Below are 25,486 nucleotides of genomic sequence, written 5' to 3'. Positions count from 1 at the left end.
CATCATATGTATACAAAGTGGAAAATATGTTTTGAAACGATTTCCTTTTGTAGCATTATATTATAATTAAAAAATTAACGTTTACACAAACTGGTAAAATAATTCTTTATCAAACGACTAAATTGCCAAAAGAACAGCATTTAGAGTTTAATAAATCAACGCCTCATAGTTTAAAGGAACATTATGCTTCAAATCATGGTAAAATTAAATTAAGAGTATGATGAAAATTTCAAGCATTAACTCTGTTCATCGCTTTTTAATCTGCTTGCTGACTTAACATTGAATTTGCAATGAAACTCTCTAAAATCATCATCCGAGGTAGAACCGCGCAAATCTGGATTGGAAATAAACATCGTCTCGCTTAATAACATGTAGTCGAAGTGAATCCTGTTCAAATGATTAATATACCTGCCTCGGAAGGTTGTAATTTGTGTAAGTCCACATTAAAGCTAGCTCCAATTGCGTAATTGCCGTACAGTGTGCCACAGAATCGGAATTATCTCCTTTCTGGTCTGTATTTGGCGACTGTTGAAATAGGCATATTAATATTGATGTGAAAGTTTATTTAGTTAATGAATATAATATAATTGATTTTATGCTCAGTATATGTTTTCGCATGCCGTTCTACTTTGCATAATAAGGTAAATAAAGTAAAGTTGCATTATTAGATTTCAAGAAATACAATAAAAGGTTGCTTATATAACATCATTTGCTTTTAAAGGGACATAGAATGTAAGGAATTGTCTTAAATTTTAGAATTAGTGTCATTAAAGTGTTAATAGATAAACTCGTGCAAATAGGTGTACGTAAGCTTCGTCGATTCAGTATAGTTTGGTTTTGTCTTTCTATTGGATTAGTTTATATACAGGCAGCATACCTCCGAAAATATGCGTATAATTTTGGTTAAATAAGTGTATGGAATTTTTGAGCGTTAGTTTTACGAAAATTATACGACTGAAAAAAACTGAAGATATTGTTAGCGATGTCTCATATTTCTCACATGTTACGTTTACAAACATTATATGAAACCAAATGTACTGAAAAGTAAATAAATAAACTACAGACATCATAATACTTTACATTTGTTAAAATATCATACAAACACAACCTAGGGAAAAAATTACGAATTCAGAATATCTGTTGATTTGTTTTGGATTTGACATTTCTTGTACATTTTCCTTTCCCATCAAAATTTTAATATCGAACTTCTATGGTTCAAAATAATTTAATCTTACTATCTAGCTGCTAATTACAAGCACCACGAGGGATGATTCCCCAAAGTTATTAGATTTATGTCCCTCGTGGTGCTATACGTGCAAATGGTGGTCCCTCGTGGTGCTATAGAAGTCTTCAATATACAACTCAAATGTAAAGAAAGTATTGTACTCAACAGTACAACTCAAATATAAAATACAAATATAACTTCATTAGCCACTATGTGTAAGTTTTTTACAAAACTTAAAATCATAATGCTTTATTTTCTCGTGCAAAACTTATAAATTTAACCATTTATCTTGATGATAAAATTCCCATTATCTTCAGCTACAGCCAAAATCTCAAACCTTAACGTTTGCGTCGGATCTGATGTTAATACGGGCGACTCGTAAAAAATGGTAGGAAAATGGTAGGAACCCGTGCAAACTCTACTAGTCTCGTGATTAACATCCTACTTTTATACTACGTCGCTTAATAAACATAAACTTCTGGTTTGAGTTAATATAATTACAAGCCCAGGAGAAGAGTAGGACAGAATTTAAGTTAAAACTAGTTGTTAGTAAAATTTAAGGAATAATTATTACAAGTTTACCTCCATTCTATGCTTAAATCTCACACGTCAGTTTATAGGACAAGTGTTACAAAAAACGTAAAAAGCATACTAGAGTAGTATCCATAAGAATTCTTTTAGTTCGAAGATTATCTAACAATTTTTCACCTCAACTTCTAAACGCCTTAGTCTGCATACTATTACTGCTGATATAAGCAAGTTATACAAGCAAGATAAGCAAGATATAATCGAATAAAATTAAGAAAATTTTTTACTCAGGTATTCTGTAAGATACAAATAGCACAAAAATATGAAATATGTGTTAAATAAGAGTAGTCTCTTTCATAGTTAATATGAAACTTGTCGCAAGTACGAAAAGGAAAGGGTCTGTGAACAGGCATCACAATCCTTAATGATTAAATGCTGTAGCAAAATAATATTAAATTTAATTTGATTCCTTTTCTCTAAGTAGTCCTAAAGCATTTTTTACATATTAATTAATTATTTATTGAATTATCAACCAAATAGTCATTTATTCAAAGCATCGTATTGTAACTCTCAAAAAAAAAAAAAAAAAAAAAAAAATGATCGGCTTAAAACTTGCTATAGTGTTTCTTTATTATCTTATTGTAGTCTCAAGAACTTGATGTGTCTTCTGCATTTTTGAAATAGCATTTCTTGCACTATTTGCCCTGAATGAATAATAACAATCTCCCTGTTTTCCAGTATCACGAGCGAAAGTCGTGATTGTTGCTCTCTGTGTACGATAAATTATAGTATTTCAGATTGCTTTCTTAAGACGCTTATGTGGTGAAATATGCCTTTTTTAATTTATGCATGATGTTTAAGTATGCAAAAGAAACTAAACTTGCAGAAGAAAATAAAACGTGAGGTAAGAAAAAAGTTTAAAATTATAGAATTTAGTATGGTTGTTAAAAATATGCAGATACATCCCAAGTTTCTATCTATAATTTATACCACCACGTAACACAACAATTTAAACAATTATTTACGGTATATTGTTATTATTTTTATTTTTGTAATAAATGCTATTTTGCAAAGTTACTCTTTTGAAATTTAAAACCGTACGTTACCGTTTCTTTTAATATTTGGCCCAATATATGTCTCATGCAGTGGATACATAGTGGATCGGTCTTTACTTTCCACTACTTGCTGTTTGTAGGCATGAAAAGATAAAGTTGTGTACTGATTTCAGTATGCTGTAAATTTAGGACATAACGAAAGTTATGCCCTAAATTTACCTTAGATATTCAGTGGATCCACGTTGAGTGACATCATCTGACACTTTCGATCATTCGATAGTCGTTCAGACCTGTTTACACGGAATAATAGTACTCTGCTTCACACTAAATCACACATAAATTAGAGTACTTGTGCAAGGAAGACAGGGAACAAGATATGGTTCTTCATAGAGTTAAAAGATAATCTGTAAGGAATACTTCGAATTCCTCTTCGGAATCTGGCATCCAACATGTTATTTGTTCACTTAATATTGATTTCACAATAATGTCGATATTAGAAACGAATGCAAGACTAAATGAACTCTTATAAAAGCGTTTTGGGTTGATGTTTTGAAAATTGAAAAACACGCTTTTTAAAAGATGCTGAAAGGAGTGCATTTAGAGCGCAATGTTAAGTTATCGAGATTGAATTTTAAGGAATCCTAGTTAAAAATGTTGCTTAAAATATTAGCTTAATTGTTAATAAAATTTACCCTAACTTTTGTCATTAATTCATGTAGAGTTTTAAGCATACAATCCATTTCAAAATTCTGTTGCATGGGCGTGCTCGAGATTATATTTGTTTGATTATAACTTCTATATACCGTAGCGATTCATTGAATACGCTTTTGGTTTGGTTTGGGTGATATGATTGTAGCAAAACACCACGAGGACTATCTGCCAAAGGGAACGGATGCTTTTGTGAAGAATTTTCTAAGGCAAACTGACTCATGCCCAAGTTACATGTGGAGAAAAGCACGAAAAGGCTCATTCAGCTAGCCTGCTCGCTAGGATTCGAACTTGAGTCAAACTGTTAGTGTTCAGCGATTCTACGCTGGGTCACTGGTGGGCTATTAAATGGATAAGTCCACTGACAAATGGTAGTTCCTGTGATGTTTGATTTCTGCGGCTGAAAAGACTGGATACATTTTCATCTTTGTTTTCTTTAGAAATGTCCGTTATGAAGGCGCCTTTAAGAAACTCGATAATTGTCAGTTTTGTGAAATATGTGTATTGTGTGTATTGAGAATACGGCAAAGCACACTAGGGTTATCTGCCTAAGGGGAGGGATGCCTTTCGTGGAGGACTTTCTAAGGGAAACTGGCTCGTATACACGTTACACATGGGGAAAACCACGAAAACGCCCATGCAGCCAGCCCGTTCGCGGGATTCGAACCTCGGACCGAACTACCAGTGTTCAGCGATTTTACCGCTCGGCCGCTGGTGGGTTTTGTGAAATAAATACGTTTCCAAAACCTTATAAGAAACTCCTTTTCTGACTTAAATTGTACCAGTTGTATAGTTAGTTGGCTTACAAGTTTTATCCAATAAAATGACCCAATTGAATTTCTTTAAGTTCTTATGGTCCCTGGACTAGTTACGTTAACATTCAGCATCACTGCCATCTCTAGTGGCACATCACAACATGTCTCGTGGCATATCATTTTATCTAATCATTGATAACCCTCTACTGTTATTCTTGTGTGTTTCTTAGGTCGTTTCTGTGATTCTGACTTCTGTGAAACACTGAGGAGAATGCTGCTTTGATGAATAGAATGTTTTTTATATGACTTCATCAAAATAGCCCACTGTGATCAGATCAGACTAAAGGATGATCAAATGTTTGATAAAGCACTATCGATCCACTAGTCTGGGACGAATTCATTCAAAATCCGATAAAACTTTCTTATGCGTTTTGTTTTTATCATGGCTTCAACCAAGCCCATTAATGATAGAAATTACAAAATGACTTTATAAATGACCGATACTAAGCCGATGCTTATTTATTCTTTAGGCATCCATTTATTTTTATATTGTTAACATTAAAATTACTTTTCGAAAAGAATGCATCAGGTTGGTATACTGATTTCAGAAACACAACGACTGAAAGAAGAATTTTTCTATGTGAAATAAGGAATTGGAATATCCGTTATAAGTTTATATCTAATGCAAACAGAGTGAAGCAGATATTTTGTTGTTGGAAAAGTCTTTATTTCTCATTCAAAAAACACTATGTACTTAACGTTTGGCGCTAATCTATCGCCGTAGGCTCTCATTATTGCAGTCCCTCGCCAACGTTAAAACTCGGCAACCATTTGCTCTATTATTGATGTGCCCTAAATGTTAGATTTGGAAGAACTGCCATTACTAAAACGCTATAAAGCTCGTAACCAATTTCAAGAGAATGAATAATATGCGTAAAACGTGAAAATCTTCTTAAACCCACGCAGAAAATTTAAGCGATCTGAATCAGATGGAGAACAATCCAGAGGAATGCAATTTCATTTCTGCAAATATAATTTTTTTTTTTAAATTTTAGTTCTTTGAATAAATGCCATTGAAATCTTACATATTTTTCTTTCTTGCTTTCTTTTTTTTTTTCTTGCGTATATCTTAACCCTTAAATGTGGTTCGGTTAGGTTTATTGATTCATCCATGCAAAGGCAAACTACTGGTAAGGTGTTTCAAATTTGTATAAATCTATAGGATATGATACCGGCATATCTATTATCAGACGTTCTCGTCCATGAAGGTCGACTTAACATGCGCGTTGACACCGCCGGGCGGACATACGATTTGTTTAATCAGTATCAATGAATTATATTGGATTATTTGATTATGGTGATGGATACTATCTCTGTAAGGGAAGAAATATATTTATGAAGGATTTTTCCATGAAAAAATGGCTCGTCTTCGCGTTAAATACGGGAAAATCTATGAAAATCAAAAGCAAAACTGGCATGTATTCACGTAACACATGGTAAAAACTACGAAAGCCAATCATACAGGCAGCCTGTTCATTTGGAATTAAACCCGAGTCTAACTTCTATTATTCAGCAATCTTAGCCACTCGGACAATGGAAGGGCGTAGGTAAGATTGCTTTCCTGCTTAATTTTAAATCATAAGATGTCTTAGAAGTGAGAAGATGGGCATCATTGTAATTATTACATAATTTTATAATGTATTACAAAAACCTAGAGACAAAACTAAGGGAAACAAGCTCGTATGCACATTTGGTACTTGCGTATTATCTCGTCGACCGCTGGCGGAAATTACGGAAACGGTCGCCAATCGTTACTGCGGAGTTCCAAAGGAAGTGTTTGTTCACAATTGGCGCTAAATCGCACTACTTGGTGGACCGACGGGATAATACATAAGTACTTTAAGTTTTTTTAATTTATTACATGCTGCACCATTAAACATGCATTACCCGAAAAAAAAAAGAGATAGTGATGCCTAGTAGAGGACTTTTCAAAAGAAACGGGTTCGTACCCACATCACATATAGAGGAAACGACGAAAATGCTCATGTAGCTAGTTTGCGAGACTCGAACCTCAGGCCGAACTGACTTGTTTTTGGCGGCTTTTACCTCTGAGTCGTGTGGTACTTACATTGCACATAGAGAAAACCACGAAAATATATATGCAGCTAGTCATTTTCGGGATTTGAAGACGGGCCAAATTACCATCGTTCAGCCGTCTTACATTTAATTGCTTTCGGGCTTTACCAGTATTAAGGATATAATAAACATATATCATTCCAAGGTCATCAATTCCTTCAAAATATTTTGTAAATATTTTTGATATAATTGAGACTAAATATACGTTTGTAAACATAAATTTAAAATGTCAATTTAAAATAAATTTTACCTAAAGTACTTATGTCTTTAAATTATGCAATAAAAAAAGTTAATGTGAAAGCTCACACAGAAAAACAAAATCATTAAGTTCCTACGGGAAGGGTATCACAAATCTTCACGTGCACTATATATGCATATCCGTGCACTGTAGGTTACTTGAAGAAATTCCGAATCTTTATATTATTCGGAAAGTCCACTCTCATTAATATTACTGAAAATTTTGACTAACTATAGAGACGATTCGTAGATTTTGATTTTGTTTCTATATATTTAGTTGAGCCTTCTTTCATTGTCTTTAGGCTTCTAATAATTATATTTCTACGACTGTTATTTTATATTCATATAATATAATGTGGGAAAGAGATCAATCCGTATGGTATGTATTGAATACTGATGACATTTTATTGTTATTATTTTTATCAAAATTTTAATCGCACAAATTCAGAGTTTGTAAGCTGTATAGTTACATATTTTGAAACAACGGAAAGCATTTTTAGCAACTTGTTGAATTTTTCCTCGGATTGAGCTTGACTTGAAATCAAAAGACCGTTTTCTTCCAGCGATAAGGGTGCCGTATTATCTTCTGAACCCTTTTTTTATAAATGCATATTAATTGCATATGCATTATAATGCATATGCAATTAATATGCATCATGTTCATAGCATGGTTTAATTTTGCCTATCACGGCAGCATATAGCATTCATAAATTTTCTTTTATATTGAAATAATTACGATCTGATCCAGTTTTCCTTGAAGTCGCTCCTGCATGAAGATAAAATTCATTAAATGTAAATTGGCTTTAATTAATGCATCGAATGACACGTCTAGAATTTATTAAGAATGTTTTCAGTACTGCTTTGTGTTATTGATGACATTTTATTAATGCATGTAGCTTTGATACAAATACGTATAACTAAGAAAAAAAATTGAATTTAAAAAAGAAAACTTTATTCAATGACTTACTAGGCAAAATCATATTACAAAGAAAAATAATTTATGAAATAATTGTACCTTGAAACAGATGCTTTCGTGTTATATAAGAAGAAATAATTAGCATCTATTTTTCTGTTGAGGTTGATGCAATGGAATATATTAGTTACATTATAAATTTAACACAGTCTCCAGCTAAAATCCTTTCAGTAGTTTATTAAATTAAAAAATTGCCTTTCATATTTAATATGGCAAGATTTAAAAATATTATAATAAAACTATGGTGATGAACTATGCATTTATGACGATGGCTTTATGCAAACAAGTCGGAAATTCGTTTTGTTCCCATCTGCTAGTATCATTTATTCTCGATCGGTTAAAAACACACGGCGAGAAAATAATCCGAGTAAATAATTCAAACAATAATTCTTAGGGATAAAACTGTCAGATAGGCGCATATTTGCTACGTAAATTATACGTTTAAGAAACGTTTGCTCAAAATTGTTATTTTGTTTTAAAAAGATTCGGTTTTAGCACATAGGTAACACTTGTACGCTACGAAATTAATTATTGGCAGCATTTTATTTCTTTCATTTTATATTTAACTTAATTCTGATTTCGCCGATACTGAAAGCGCTTTTTGGTTTAAAGTGTAGCGTTATTTACAAGTCAGACTGATTCACAAAATGCATATACCACGATGGCATTTAGCAAAACTGTCAACTTCATTTTCAAAATGGTTAGATGCAGTGCTGAAGACAGTGGATGAAGACATTGTCACACCGCTGAAAGGGCGCCTCTTAGTGTCCCTTCTTGCCTTTGTGGGAACACACAAAGACACCAGTGTTTTACTGTGAGGTATGGTACTCCTTGATAGTAACTTTCTGTGAGTATAACGCTTTTTGAAGGTGCACTACTTCCTCATCATTGCTGCTTGAACAGATTTGTACCCACGAATAAATTGTACGTATGAGGCCCTTGGATCTTTCGGCTTCTGCTCAGTTACCCTAATTATTACTTGCCTGGATTGCATGTAGGTTACAGAAGTTTCCTCTAATGTGGAAGCTAATGATTAAATGCATTTTACGTGTTCAGGAAATTTGAGGAGAAAGCTGTTGATGTTATTGGAATTTGCTGCTTTATGGGATATTCTTCATTCGGAATGATATAAACATGTACACTGCGGGGGCAAAAGGGGGATGACAGTTCTATATCTCCCGTTCTACCGGGCCGATTGACGACTTTCAACTTGCGTTTTTCAAGTCTCGAAAGCGTGACTAGGATATGTATTCGATTTATACATAGCATTGTTCTAATATAGGTATTCTGACGCAAAATCGGACTTCTTTCTAAAATAACATACCATTTTTTTTTTTTCCATATTTCAATTCTACGACTCAAATTATTCCAAACTACCACGTTTTGTAAAAATCGCACGAGTAGTTTTAAAAAATTAGCTCTCAAAATTTTAGCTCCTCAATGTTAATTGAGTTTGGTATATATTTATTAATCTCTCTTTTTTTATTAAACTTATTTGATTCTTCCTTTCACATTTCGAAATTTAGGTTCATTCCAAATAAAATTCGCCCATATTTTATGATTTATTTTTAAAACTTGTATTTTAAAATAATTTCTTTAAATTTTCAAAAAATATTTTTGAGTTATAATCTATAAAATTTTTACCATCATCTTAAAGTAGACGTATTTCTAAGCTTGCAAAAAACTACAGTTTTTTATTCAAAATTTCCGAAGATATACGTGAATATATATTGGTGCGTAACGTTTTTGTTGTTTGACTTCTGAATTAGTATATATTGGTGCGTTTTGAAATTTGGCATATATGTTGAAAGCGATAAAACATCAAATGTGGTTTGGACATTTTTCTAAAATTACTTAGAAGTAAAACCGAGGTAACTTTTTTTCCGCTTATGTAAAATGTAAAAAGGTAGGAATGAGGTGCCTCTTTTCCCGCTCCGGCAGAATGGAAGCGAAAGGAAAATTGGTTGCCACATATTAAGAAGTTCTCCAAGTGAATTATGCTTGGCGAAAACTAAAAAAATTATGCCAAGATATTTTTTTTAATTTCTCCGTAAATTTCGCAAGTATGTTATTTCAGAAAGGGTCGACTTTGAGTCAAAGTACCTATGTTAGAAAAATGCTATATATATATATCTAATATATATCCTAAGTGACGCTTTCGAGACATGTGTGTGTATTTAATTATGGCAAAGCACACTAGGGCTGTCTGCCTAAGGGAAGGGATGCCTTACGTGGAGTACTTTCTAAGGGAAACTGGCTCGTATACACGTTACACATGGGGAAAACCACGAAAACGCCCATGCAGCCAGCCCGTTCGCGGGATTCTTTCGAGACATGAAAAACGCAATTTGAATTTTGTCAATCAGCCAGTAGACCGGGAGATATAGGACTGTTCTCTTTTTTCCGCAGTATACCTGTTAACCCTTTCCGGCACGCTACCTTTTAAAGTCAGAGTTTTAATTAAAAAAAAAAAAAGGTAGACAGCCTAATTAGGCCTAGAGGGGTACACAAGTAAAATTTTGTGAAGATAGCACTTATCGTTTTAATTCTGGTGGGTGTGCCCAAAGTGACACACTGATTGAATAGAGTTTCGAAAACAGTGCTGAAACGAGCATTGTTGTCAATGAACTGACCGATGAAATGCGGAGAAACAAAGAATACAGACTCTCAGTTGTCCTTAATTATCGGTGAGTCCGGTCTGGGCACACCTAGGGTTCGCCGTTTGATTTTAGGCAAAATTTTAAGGTAAAAAATTTAAAACTAATATAGAATAAGCAGATTAGAATACAGCCAAAAAAAAAAATAACATGGAAATTTCTTTTTCAAACAATTCCTTTCATACCCTAAAAAAACCTGGAAGATTTCTTTGAAAAATGAGGGTCTTAAAAAACTAAACATGACTAAAATATATGGACTGATTTGTGTTGAGCTGCCATCTATTTTAAATAATGAAGATTCAGAGTAACCTATAGTAACCTATAAATCCTTTTTCATTCAATTTTTCTGTGCGTACAGAAGGAAATTTTTAGGTGTGTCCAGACCGGACACACTGTGCCGCAAAGGGTTAAACCCATACAAGCTCATTTTCGATACAGTTGTCTCTCCTTTAAGTGTCTAGGGTTCTCTTTTTTTCGCAGTATACCTGTTAACCCTTTCCGGCACGCTACCTTTTAAAGTCAGAGTTTTAACTAAAAAAAAAAAAAAAAAAAAAAAAAAGGTAGGCAGCCTAATTAGGCCTAGAGGGGTACACAAGTAAAATTTTGTGAAGATAGCACTTATCGTTTTAATTCTGGTGGGTGTGCCCAAAGTGACACACTGATTGAATAGAGTTTCGAAAACAGTGCTGAAACGGGCATTGTTGTCAATGAACTGACCGATGAAATGCGGAGAAACAAAGAATACAGACTCTCAGTTGTCCTTAATTATCGGTGAGTCCGGTCTGGGCACACCTAGGGTTCGCCGTTTGATTTTAGGCAAAATTTTAAGGTAAAAATTTAAAACTAATATAGAATAAGCAGATTAGAATACAGCCAAAAAAAAAAAAATAACATGGAAATTTCTTTTTCAAACAATTCCTTTTATACCCTAAAAAAATCTGGAAGATTTCTTTGAAAAATGAGGGTCTTAAAAAACTAAACATGACTAAAATATATGGACTGGTTTGTGTTGAGCTGCCATCTATTTTAAATAATGAAGATTCAGAGTAACCTATAAATCCTTTTTCATTCAATTTTTCTGTGCGTACAGAAGGAAATTTTTAGGTGTGTCCAGAACGGACACACTGTGCCGCAAAGGGTTAAACCCATACAAGCTCATTTTCGATACAGTTGTCTCTCCCTTAAGTTTAGGGCCCACCAGCGGCCGAGCGGTAAAGGCGCGGAACATTGGTAGTTCGGTTCGAGGTTCGAATGCCGCGAACGGGCTGGCTGCATGGGCGTTTTCATGGTTTTTCCCATGTGTAACGTGTATACGAGCCAGTTACCCTTAGAAAGTCCTCCACGAAGGCATCCCTTCCCTTAGGCAGATAGCCCTAGTGTGTTTTGCGTAATCTCAATAAACCAAACCAAACCCTTAAGTTTAGCGTCTCGAGCGGCAGTCCATGTAGCCCGCCCCTTATTCCGGCACTGAGGAAGTGTAATATTAATTTATCTTAAATCAAATCTAATGCGATGCCAATGCAATAAAAGAAAGGCAACTTTGTTTCATTTTTTAAAGTAATAATTGTAGCCATTATTAATTTTACACGAAATGTAGCATGTTTCAAAAGCAATTCACAAGATATATTTGAGCGGAAAATTTTAGAATAAGTAAACTTCTCTCTGGAAAGAGGATGCATTATTTCAGATAACAGAAAGCTATTTATACTAAAACAAAATGTTCATTTTTTAACCCGATAGATGGCGCGATCATAAATCTGCTTCAAAGAGATATTAATTGTCTATGACCTTCGCTCGACCTCGTATTATGAAAAGAACCTTCAAAAGTGGTTTCACGATCTACACAAGGACAAATCATTCTTTTATATTTTCCTATTTCTGCAGCTTTTTTTTTAATGCTTATTTATCTCTCTAACTCCCCCTTCTTCGACTTTGCAAATAGTTCTTAACATCGGAAGTACTTGTTGTATTAGGGACAAAAGCGAAACTGTTTTGCTTAAACAAAGCAACATTTAGCTGACTATTTGAAGCGATTAAATATTATTTATTTGCTTTTAGTTTTGTTGTTGGCAACAGTATTACCATTGAGCTTATGACCTTTAAAAAATGTTATGTATTACATTCTTGTTCTATTGTGATCACATCTCAAATGAATGGCTATTCTTGTGGTATTATAACCGCTCAATACTTCGAATTTGGAACAAATTTGCATTCTTTGAAACTGATAAAATAAGGCTTGGTTGTCTCAATATTCTGAGTTATTATTCTACTATTATATCGAGGGAAGGTTCTATTTTTACTTTCAAGTCTGAACAATAAGTGAAACGGAACATTTTGATAAGTGAAAATTGAGTTTCAGAATAAAATGATCTGATTACATGAGTAAGCGGATCTCAAATAATAAATTAATTGCATTTAAAATTTAGCAGTATTCCAATGTTAACTGAAATTCGTGGTTTGAAACTGAATGTAATGTAATGAAATTCTTTAGAATAACAGAATGGTGGTATCAGATTTTCTATTTTCGATATATTTTAATATAATTTAGTACCTATTCTTGTAAATAATTAAAATAATATCTACAAAAATTGATGCAATGTATCAGATATCATGATATTCTAGATTTCTAAAGTTGCCAAATGTCAATGATATAATAATTAAGTGTGCAGACTCATATAACAACATCAAAATATAACAATTATTCATTATTTTAAATAAGTATCGTAATTACCTGTAAAGATTGGTTTTGATCCACAGATTGGCAGATTTTACTTTCCAATAAAGTGAGATTTGATTTGAAAAAGTCTGTTTTTAATAAACTAAGACAAATGTATATGAAATCTGTTAATAACACTTCTAAAGAACTTTTATATATCTTCTTGAACATATTTACAGCATACTTGATGTCTTCAAATATTTATGTTCCGGTTATTACTTGCTTGTGCTTTTTCCAGTTTTTGAAACAAGCCTCATCGTCATTTCATTCATCGTAAAATTCCAAGTCAATTTTTAATCTTAGAATCCGAAAAAAATATTTGAGACATCAAGTCAGGTGAGTAAGGACGCTGAGGAATCATTGTTCTCTCGTTTCGGTTAAAACGTAATTAGTCAGTAACAATACTGGTGCGAAGAACTGTGATCTGAAGGGCCAAAATTTGTTTCTCCGTATATTAGCCTTTTAACTATGATAAATTATCTCTAACTTCTGAACACTTCAAAATAATAACACAGATTATTTATTTATTCTGGAGAAAAATAGTTAATAGAAGCAAATCCAGTAAATGAAAAGACGGTTCAAGTGACTTTAGTATTTGACCTGAAGTATCGCACATTTTTCAAGTTCCGTACTGTAAATTTTTATGGTTAATCATGAGTTTTGATCATATTAATAAATCTTTAATCTTACAATTTAGTTTTTTTTTCATTTATACATTTAAAAGGAATTTTATTAGCAAATGAATTTTACTTATTAAATTACGCCTTTTTTCGTTTTATGTTTCGAATGTGTGATTAATACACTTTTTCGAATGTGTGATTAATACACTTTAAAAAAATCATTTATATTCATTTTTATTGCATCACATCTAATGCATTCGAAGTCAACATCAATAATTCATATTGTGATGCACAACTAAAATATTAAGAAATTTCTGATGTATATTTATTTATGAAAGCTGGATTTTCCCAAAATTTTTATTTTATCTTATTTCTTGCAGACTTTCCACACGCCGAGTTTTGGCGATGAAGAATTTGACATCCCGCCTATTAGTTTACCACCAACTACGCCAAGCAGCGACACCAATTCCAGTGACGTATACGGCTCTACGCAGGTAGGAATAAATTTTCATTGAAATTGCCAACTCATCCATTTCATCATCACATCTCCGGTTCATTGCCGAATCTTCCAATTTTAATTTTTAGCTTTTACTAAGGAAAAGGCTTTCCGGCATTAAATGAAATTTATTAAATTATTAAAACTTAAATTGCATAATTTTGATTCCTGTATCCCTAGTGATTTCAGCATTCTTCTTTTTATCCGATATGCTTTAATCTACTTCATCATCATGTAGTATCATCTGTAGAACATCTCTAGAATGTTTAATAAAGATTCAGCCAATATTTAATGAACATGGTTAATTTTATTGTACAGCCGCTCAGACTGTATAGTGGTTAGGGGAGCCTACTGCGACACCGAAGGGCCGGAGTTCGAATCCCGGAGAAGGCATACCTGTAACTGTCCGTCACCCTTCATAGGAAGTAACAGTGGCCCAACTAGTAGGTGCTTCCGCAATAAGGTGGCCACCAACTTCCAGCCTTAGTAGAGGCCAAGCCTATTGTGTTGTCTGACGTAGTCAGCCCAATCCCACGAAATTCCTCGTGGCGAGGAGCGCTAGATTACGTCTGTCGTTGGTAACAAACAGCCTTCAGTACTTATCAGGTGAAAGTGCGGTTTGGCTCAGTTCCGCCCAAGGAGATTAGAATAGACCAAGGAGGTTAGAAAGGTACAGTTTTATTCCTCGATAGTGGAGGAAACTGAGAAGCTTAAGTCGAGGAAACTGGCCAAGCTTAAGTCGGCTAAGTGCCTACCAGTGGAAAAAAATATATTGTACATCAGTACATGGTTCGTTAATAAATTTATTTGCGCAAGATTATGTATTAATTATCGATTTTTATTTTCATCGTATTTTAAAAAACATAAAAATATTTTTTAAAAAATAAAATCTTCCTTACTCAGGATTTTTTTTAGTATAAAAGTAAGAAAATCACGAAATGAAATTAGCCAAGGAATAAAAATGTGGTTATTTAATTATGTGGTTATTAATATATTTTATATCCAAATCATGTTTTCATCTGTTTATTACCTGACTCATGCACTATAAAACGAATTTAAGTAAATTTAGAGTTATTTTGTCATGAAAACATTCCAGAAAATCCCGTTTGTCGCAGGGTCCGAATTTTTTATATTTAAAGGTTGGTAGCTATGCCTTTTATAGTACCTTTAAATACCAATTATACCGAACAAAATCTTATCTTTCAGCCCTTAAGCCATCAGGAGCAGCCAACACAGCAACAGCAAACACCCAACCCTAACCAGCAGCAGCATCCACACCAACACATAATGTCTCCCCCTCCTCAGATGTCTCCAAGTCCGTGTAGTCAACCAGGTGGTTTGGACAGGATAGGGACAGTGATGACAACCGTCTCCACTGCACCTTCTCCACCCACAATGATGACCTCTTTTTCTGGATCTCCTCACCATCATCACCACCAGCACCATCAAAACCCCCACGCACCTCCTTTGCAACAGCATCAATCACAGCAACAGCAGCAGCAACACCAATACGGTAACCCTCATCCCGGTGATATGTACATGCTGCAGATAGCGCCTGGCAGCATGATGCCACCGCAATCAGTGCAGTTTCAGTAAGTATACACAATTTTGTTGTTATTTATATTATTCTTAATATGTGGATGGCGGTACTTAGTATAATATGCATCCTTCTGCTTTCTTAGCGTACAACAATATGCAATTCCTACCAGCTACTCCAATGGACCAATGCAGCAATCGCACCTACACATGGCCCACGCGCAGCAACAACAGCAGCTTCACCACCAAGTTCCTCACCAGCAACAACACCATAACATGGCCATGCACCCTCATCACCCGTCGGTGCATCCCCATCGCCATCAACAACTGTTGCCTCCTTCTTCAATGTTGGCAGTTCAGTTAGGCATGCCAAGGCACCAGAGGCCGGGATCGGTGGGATCTTCGCCTCCAGGGTCCAATCATACGTCGCCTGGTCTAGAAACAAGTGAGGACAGTGATGACAGTGGCCACTTGTCTCAGGTATGTTACGTACAAAAATGTTATTTTTGCATCTTCTATTTGAATCTAAGTTTAAGAAATTTCAAACTAATATTTTACAAACTTATGATTTCTGACAAGTTTTAACAAATTCGACCTAATGATAGATATTGTGAAAGACGTTTATTAAACTGCCAGCAACTTAACAAATATTTAATATCCAAAGCCAGAATTCGAAATTGAAATAATTATGCATGAACAATGATTATTTAGGTGCCTATTTTAGTCTTTTTCTTCAGCTCTAATACAGCACCGGATTAAATTTACTGCCTTTCAGTATGTGGTAAGAAGATAATACGATATATATTACAGTATGTACAGTACAGATATTTATTACAGTATGTATTTAGCTGTAATTTATCTGTTTTGGAGATAAAGCGCAAAATTTGTTATCAACCAAGTTAAACATTAATGGTATATTTATTTAACTTGAAGGAAATATATCAAAATTAACTTTTAATTTCTGTAACTTCTTTCATACCGATCATGACAACAATGACCTGCAACAACTCTAGCATTTCTTTGTTGGTGTGTTCTGTGAAATACGTTACATACTTTTTCGAATTCAGAAATAATTTGTAAGTGTCGCAAATGATTGAAATTATAAAAAGTTGTAAATCATCAGTTCGTTCACAGAGTGAAATAAGATTTTTTTTGCCTTTTCACGTTCCTCATTTAAAATACTACATTTTAAAATTCTTATCGTAAAATATAAACTATTTATCTTTGACTATCACACAGTTATCTTTGAAATTTCTCTATTATATGTATAACGTGTAAGTCCTGAGAGATTAAAAACTTTTCATCCTGTCAAGAAAATGAATCAATTTTTACTAAATAATAATATAAATATTAATGAAATTATTAAACTTGCACGTTAATATGTTTTGTGTAATTCTGTAAACATTTTCTGCGGCATGCGCTGGTATAACAAACGATTTCCCTGACAACTATTTATTAATAGCTCCTGGTTCCTAGTATTAAGCGAGCACTCCATTTGTTAAAAAATGCTTGACGTATCTAAGTATTTATTAAATAGTGCTTATTAGATTTAAAATATGCGTTAAAAGAATTGCGTAGCATCTTATTAGAATTATTCGAAGACATTTTTAAGATGCTGCCAGCATTTTCAATCAGATTTTAATTTACCATTTCAAAATTTTCTGTAAAGCTGCTTGTAATGCTATAAGATTTTTTTTAATTAATTTTTATATTAAAAGTTAAAATATGTTTCATAATTTTGAGTTCCAAATATTTAAAAAAAATAGCGAATTTCTGAGAACATATTTAAAAAAGAAAGAACTCGGATTTTAACATCGCGCCAAAGGATTTGTTAAAGATTTTCATGCTCTCGCTAATCATTTTAGGTTACAAACTGCTTTTGGGCTCACTCCTGCTAACACTTTTTTTGTCTTTTTAGCTTTATTATAAGCATCGTTTTGTTCGCACTTGTGCCACATACATAGTTCAGGAGCAAAATATTTAAATCCAGCATATCTGTAGAATTCTCACGAGAATGTTAGGGGTTGCCATACATTATTTTTATTATTTCTTTGAAAACTAGCCGCTTGAGTTGCCAGCCACCTAAAATATTTTTCATATAAAAGAAAATTGTACATAATGATTTAAATAAGTTCAGCTAGAGTCATTTAATAAAAATATTTAATATTTCTAAATAGATATCTCATGATTTAAATGCATTTTTATTTAAACCAATTAGTTAAAAAAGTAGAAAAACTACTTTTGGAAATTACGGTTATTATCTCTTGGTTTGCTAACAGAAAGATTAAATTTGAAAATTTGATATCTTACGCTTTACTTAATGGCAACCAGTTGCAACTCTTTGCTCCGCACATTGCCGAATTTGTGGATTAAAACTGAAAGATAAATAGCTTACATTTTGCCGAATGGCAACAGTCTGGCGTGCTGAAGATAAAAATGTTTTATTTTGAATAGGGCTGCCCCTTTTCGCTTTCAAATAGCTGAGTTTGTTAAAAAAAATTCGTCAAGTTCATGCCATGTAGGGAATAAATAAAAAACAAATTCCAAATTCGGGCTTCGAGGTGCTTTGTTAGGGTGGAGGACTACACGTGTGTTAAAAATTCGGTGGCTCTTTTTAAGTGCCGTCGTCTGTGTTTAAGTAATTTAATTATCTAAACTCTTTTGATACTACATTTATATTTTAACCAGTTTTATGACAGATTTCTTTTGAATGTGTCTAAATTTAAGAAATAAATAGTGTGAATGTGAAATACAATCTTTGACTTTTGCAATATAACATTTGGTAGGAACAATTGGAAACGTCATTTCGACAAAAAGTGCATTTCCAAACTAACAGCACCTCTGGTGCTGGAGTGCACTTAATCCTTGTTTTCATTCTGACCACTTTAAGTCACATGATTATTACTCGAAATACTTTATTAATTTAGTTGAAAGATTTTCGTTAAATTGTTTATTTTTCTACTGATGTCATCTAAGAAACAATTATATTCCATTTGTTTTTTCTGCAATTACTCGTGGGTAGACGTCATCAACGTAACAGAAGAGCCTTTTAACTTCCATACTGCGTTAACCGAGTCCAGATGCCACCTAATATTCGATATCCAATTTAAAACTCAAAACGAACTAACCACGTGGCTTGCCACTCGGTTTCATTCTACAGGAAACGATGCAGAAATCGTCCAACTGCTTCAAACCGTTTAATCGATTCTAAATCGCATCGTATCGCTCTGTTGCGAAATCGATTCGCAGCAGCTGCGTTCAGCCTCCAGGGCTTTGATCAATACATTTCAACAAGCGGCTATTTGTAACCGATTTGGTAACCCATTTTCATGAAAGGAAATGAATTGTCTCCCCTGATGATTATTACTGTCAACATCAATATGAAATTTTTTCACACGTGCCTTTTCTTTAGTGATGTTTTTATCTATGAAAGATCTCGTTAATATTTGTTCTATATGTTATTATATGATTATTCCTTCTTAGGGAACTAAAAAGCAAGCATTTTCGTATTGAATTGTTAAGAAATGAACAAAGCTAAGTATATGGTTTTTTTTCATAAGAAATAGAATTTATTGCGAAGAAAGAAAGAAAACATTTATTATCTCTATGTAAAATATGAGTAGTTGTACTTTGAAATTGTTTTCAGGCGGTCTTTGTTTTGAAGTTTATTGTGTTTTTATTTCAAAAGATACAAATAAATGGAATGAATTCGATCAAAATATATTTGCTAAAAAGTTCAAAATTATCATAAGGATATAAAAGAAGAAAATGTAAATGAAATATTTCAAAAGATGATTGGAGTTATATTTCTTGTTTCATCTTTGCATTTCCACTTCACAAAATCATGCCCGAAATGTAAAGCGTATTAATCAAATAAGTATTTAAAAGAAATATTTCAAGTATTTTAAATGTGATCTAAGTTGTATTCACCGATATCAATCACATGAGTTTTAGGAAATTTATAACGAAGATATGGTTTTTATATTTGGTTGCTACTATTTATTATTCATTTCTATTCAAAGCGGTAATTTAAATCCTTTTACTTTGCATTCACAATGACGGATGTGGCGCCATCTAGTGCAAGTTTGTGACATGTATGAGTTTGGATTTACGTGAGTGATACGCACGAAAGTATTACGTACACGCTGTAATCAGTTATAGTAAATCTGAAAAATTTAAATGTGGAATAATCCTGCAGAAAAATCTGTGACAGTGGTATAAGATTGAACTAGGATTAAATTTTCATCGGTTCTAATTTTAAACTGGGAATCCGTTTTCAACGTTTCTAATTCCTTGATGTTAAACAAAATTTCTTTAAGTCTTACGTGAGGCATTAATATTATAATCGTAAAAATTAACTAAATAATTAATTCATTAATATTATAATCGTAAAAATATTTATAAGGCGCACTACAGACAATAGAAGTATACCAGAAATTTCATCAAGAGTTTGATATATACAGAACATACTATTTTTCGGTACATAAGAAAGAGAGAAGATGAACTTGCTTTAAAAGATGGAAATTCTACATTGCATTCCTCCAATTTTTTACCAATATTTACATAAAACATAACATTTTTATATTTATAATTCGTTATGTGCACATCCTGTATTACGTATCTTGGATGTTTGAACCAAAATATTAAACGGCAATTTGGATAGCTTATCGATGTGTGCATTCAACTCCAGAAAGTCTTCACCCGACATAAATTCATTGTTAGAAATAATAATGTAAAGCAGTATTCATAACAGGAAATATATCGAGGCAGCAGAAATCTTTCCGATGGTATTTAAAACTGATTTGAACAAATCATTACTCTCCATGTCTTGCATAGATTCTTGTGCTGCCATCTATCGTTAAACTGGAAAAGTAAAATCAATGAGTGCAGCTATAATGGGAGGAAAATTATGTGCTTCTTTGACGTTTTCCCTCTCTCTTCACTTGATAGTTTGCTTTTTTAACTATTTCCTATAAATATTCTTAAACTAAATCAAAAGGTAATTTACTTTTTTGCAAGCAATTTGTCTGTCATTCTTCTTACCGGATGATCCTCGCATGTTTTTTCGTAGTGATTTAATAGAAATGTAGAATAAATGTGTTTTTGTAGAAATTCCAAATTCTGTTATAAGATATCACTGTGATAGCTTATCGTGTGATAGTATCACATCAGATTAGAGTAAAAGACTCGTAATTATAATTGAATTTGTCTGTACTTCAAACATGAAGTATTAACTTCATAGTATTAACACGCGTGAAATATTAAAGCACAGTAATCTCCATGCAATTAATTATTTAGTCATTTGTAGTTGCAATATTATTAATTATCTTCCTAAGAATAATACTGATAGAAGAGTTAGAAATATAAAGTCTTGTATTGTTAGGAATGGATCAGGAAATAAAAGTGGCATTAGTTTCAAAATCAACTGACATTTCAAAGAGATATTTTCATCTTTATTTACTGAAAGATAGTCTTTATGAGACGATATTCGTAATGAATTGCTAGATTCATCTCAGATACACCGCAGGGTACACTCCGATAATTCTCAACTGAAAGAAATTTTTTATTCATATTCATTAATTAACAATATTAAAGGAAAATTAAGGTGAAAGCAAAATTGAAACTTCATTAAATGGCAGATTTTTACATGTTTTAAAAATTCAATTAATTTTTGTATTTATATAATTCGTTTTCTGTATTAACAGATATTGAAAATTTCTTTCGCATTTATTTAAAGCAGAGTACTTCATACTGCATGGTTATATTTTAATATACGTAAAGAGATTGTTATCAAATGTTTAAGCACTTTTTAGGCAATAATTCAAGATAGCTATTACTAACATTTTAAAAAGTAAAGTCATATATAATTTGGAAAATGGTTCTAGTGATTTATATTTTTTAATAACAAAAATGTGAGTTTCTTGTGTACTGTGTGAAATAAATACATTTCAATTATAATCACCAGTTATGTTTGCGGAATGTATTAGGTTTCGTTTATAGTCATCAGATTGTGGTTATTAGTTTAAGTATTTAAATATAATTAAAAGGTATTGTTGTATGTATTAAACTAAATAATTCGTTACTTTGGTGTTTTAGGATCAAACAAATCTAAATATTTGATTAAAAGAAGTTTTTATTATTAAATCACAATAATCAAATTATCAAGAATTTCCTGAATGCAGAGCAGTGAAATAAGGGTTATACCTACATATTCACACTCACACGCCCGCATATCTCTATATTAAATAAGTATGTATATTACTTATAAATTACAAATAAATGAATAAAAATAAGGCGAAAAATGTTTGCTATTCAAAAGCAGATTTTTAAATTTCTCTTTAGACACTGCCAAAATATCACAGAATCTCTTACACAGAAGTGTCTTTTTATATTAGGTATGTATGCCTGTATTTTAATCTCGTTTAATCTGCTTCTTTCTGCAGTTAATGTGTGGCATGAAACGCCCATCTCCTGAACCAGTGGAAAGGCCACCTAGCGTCGGGAAACCAATTAAAAAGCCTAAAGTGCAGAAGAAGAAAAAGAAGAGGGATCCCAACGAACCTCAAAAGTAAGTGCTGGACTACAACAATATTATCTTTTGCTTTTTTTTTTCAGCGATTAGATGAAACAGATTTATAGTATGATCTGCACAGACCTATTTTAAAAATCCGAAGTCCTTAATGAGTTTATGTTCGTGTACCCAAACTGGAAGTAGAAATAAAAATATAAAATTGCGCAGTTACAAAGTGCTATTTAATTTTGAAAATTCACCTTTAAAAAAATTTGCGTGTTGGCTATGCGTATTATTAAATGGTTAGCATATCCAGTTAGCAAAATAGGATACCCAAGTTTCAAGACCCGGCAAGGAGGCTGTAGAATCTTCATATTTCTTATGCTCGGAGAAATTAATAGTTTGCACAATGGCGTCAGCACTAAAATGTGGTGGCTGGTAAATCGTCACTTAATGGATTTGGTTGGTTGAGTCTCGTGCTCTCTCCAGTTGCTTTTGAGTTAGGAAAAAATATAAGGCGTAATCTCAAACACTCTGTGCATGTTCTAATGGTTTAAAGGTCGTATCACACATTCAAAACATTTCCGAAGAGCAACCGTTTAATACAATTTTTCTGCTCTGTCGCACGATATGAAACAACCATTCAGCGCGGATAGTTTTGACATGTAAAGGGAATACTAGTTCTCCAATATAAATGATGGTTGATGACTAGGAATTCATTGCTGATAGCTGATTGGTTGTTGAAAACGGACAACTGGCAGTTTTTTTGCGAAAGAAGGGAAAAATATCCTGAATCTTTCTTTCAGTGATAAATGCAGGTAGAAAAATTGTTGATACAGTTGTTCGTCTGAAATAAATGGCTGTGTGATACCAACCTAAGTGTGCAATCAGCAAGCAGAAATTTGTAGTTCGCATCTCGACGGCAGCATGTTTGCCTTTCTCCCTTTTCTGAAAATCTTAAGAGTCTGTACTAAGTAACACGTTTATGCGAAATAATGTCCCTGTAAACTTTTAATGATAATAGTAACGGATAAAGCAGGAGTTGCCTGCCTCCACCTGAAGTCTAAAAATATTCAATAAATTTATGTTAATTAATTTTGATAATGATTGATAAAATTAATAACCTGGTTTAATTATAATCAATTACTTGGATAATTAATGGTAATTAATGATTTAAACAATCCATTGATAACGCTGTGCCATAATTCGTACAATGTAAGTACAATTATATATTGTATATTCTAACAAATATTAAATTTTAACAATTTAACTGACAAAATTAACTATTAATCGCAATAAAACTTTAATTACTTATTTTTTAAACATTAAAAAATAATAAAATTCAGCTAGAGTCACACTAAATCCTGATTTATATATCGCCCATGCTGTTGTTGCTTAAAAACAAAAAATCAAACAAATATCATATACATAGCGGGTGTGTTTTGCATGCCAGATATAGCAAAATAGCTCGAAAATTAACCCTTAACAATTCTGTTTGTGCTAAAAAAGTGGTGTTTATGACTCGGAATTATTTTCTGCCAACGTATTTTGCGATGTCTCCGACCGAAACATTATTCTGTTTTCAGTTAGGATAATAATACCGTTGATTGAATTGCTATTATTTCGAAATGAAGTTTCCTTTGCCACGCAGCTTACAATACCGGATCCTGGCTGCCAATAAAAGATAATGGCGCCTTCGATTTAATGATTGCTTGTTGTTGAAACACAAAAGGTGAGAACCAATTAGAAAACAAGTTTCTTTGTGAGCGCCATGTTTGCGCTAGCCAAGGGTGAAAACATTGTGACAAAAGCTTAAAAATCCATTAACTGTTTTATTAAAGAAATACGATTTTTATTTATTGCTACCATTATATTTTAAAAAGTATTACTTTATCGCTTTCATTTCATTGTGAAGCTCATGAATGCGAAGAAAATAGAGATAAGGAAAAGTATTTAGGATAAATTAATTCAGCATTTAAAATTCATTTTACTGTAGGATTTTAATAAAGGAACGAAAATGAAAAAAATTGAATTTAATTTAGAGAATAAAAAATATTTCAAATCTTGTAAATGTGAGATGCTCAATGTACAAAACTGCTGCTATTATTAAATTTAATAAATTGGATTTTCAATTAGGTCGCTTGTTGATTCTATAATAATATTTAAAATTCTATTTTATAATAAAAGTACTCATTGTTGTAGTAACTGCAGTACATTCAGTTGTAACATAATAATTTAAATATAATTTTTCTTTAAGTTTTAAAAGACATTAAAAATGACAAAACAATAATAAAATGTTATGAATATACAGCGCGTTTACATAGTTTTAACGCCATTTTTTCTTTTAACATATTACAGAAAACCGCCAAACGATAATTGACAGCATTCATTACTATGGCGTTTCAATTTACTTTTTACAAATAAAGTTATTTTAAGCAATTTGTTTCGTAGTTTGTTATCGTTTACAGTTTTTAAGCAGTTTGTTAGTGTTTTGATTCAACGAACATCTGCTTCCGTGGATTTGAAATTTGTGCAAAAATAGCAATAATTGTTTTTTCTGTAAGACGTGGAAAAACAGCAAAATGTTTCAAACAAATTATGGTGAAAGCGAGGTTAAACTAATTGCATTCTCTATGGTCCTGAGACAAAATAGCAATTACCTTGGATTGGGCATAGATCATGGATTGGACATAGATCACCGTGGCCACAGAAACTTGGTTTAGAAATCTGCATGAAACATGTGAGAGAACTTTTCACAAGGAATTTGTTCCTAAAAGACAGATGACGAACTTTATAATGTAACATAATGTAACCTTTAACTTTGTAACATAATGGACAACCTTCTGAAGACAATTCAACGAATGAGGCCTGAAAAGCTTGATCGAATTGCTGTAGGATAATGCGCAGTCATAATTCACATTAAGTAGTGTCTAGGTAAGAAAAGTGTCCCAATTCCCATCCATCTTTATTATTCAGCAGGTTTAACATTTCTAGACAACTTTATCATCCCTAAAATGACATTTCACTTCACAGGTCATTATTTTAATAGCCTTGCCGAGATGTAGGAAACCGTTAGCAGAGAAACAGTATTTGAAACAATGAGATGTACTAAGGAATGAAGCAGCCGCATAAATGTGCCATGTGTTGTGTACACATACAAGGATTTTGTATTGAAAAATCAGAAAGAAGAATGTTGTTTTTCTTTAAATTTCAGTTTATGTGCGAACTTATGTGGTCAATTAGTCTCCCTCTAATTTTGTCGCGAAAAAAATAAAATTATTTGTTCCGAAATGTTTCAATTCTTTCAGATATTTCCTTACATGTATGACTTAG

The 25,486-nt window shown here is 32.6% G+C and overlaps 1 protein-coding gene across 5 annotated transcripts in view; it reads left to right on the top strand.

Annotated features, from left to right (window-relative positions):
* Window positions 1-25,486, top strand: part of LOC118182775 (uncharacterized) — a 453,922-nt gene that overhangs the window by 392,479 nt on the left and 35,957 nt on the right. For all 5 annotated transcript variants that reach the window (XM_085812950.1, XM_035352159.2, XM_035352160.2 and 2 more), the window contains 4 exons: window positions 13,991-14,104; window positions 15,313-15,698; window positions 15,789-16,122; window positions 22,086-22,210. In XM_085812950.1, coding sequence (XP_085669076.1) covers window positions 13,991-14,104; window positions 15,313-15,698; window positions 15,789-16,122; window positions 22,086-22,210 — 959 coding nt within the window. The remainder of the gene's footprint in view (window positions 1-13,990; window positions 14,105-15,312; window positions 15,699-15,788; window positions 16,123-22,085; window positions 22,211-25,486) is intronic.

This window comes from Stegodyphus dumicola, chromosome 3 (genome assembly GCF_044657685.1).
Source record: "Stegodyphus dumicola isolate Sdum_Otavi_A_Nest chromosome 3, ASM4465768v1".
NCBI classification, from domain to species: domain Eukaryota; kingdom Metazoa; phylum Arthropoda; class Arachnida; order Araneae; family Eresidae; genus Stegodyphus; species Stegodyphus dumicola.
Note: the sequence above shows the minus strand (reverse complement) of the source record. Positions and strands in the feature narration are given on the sequence as shown.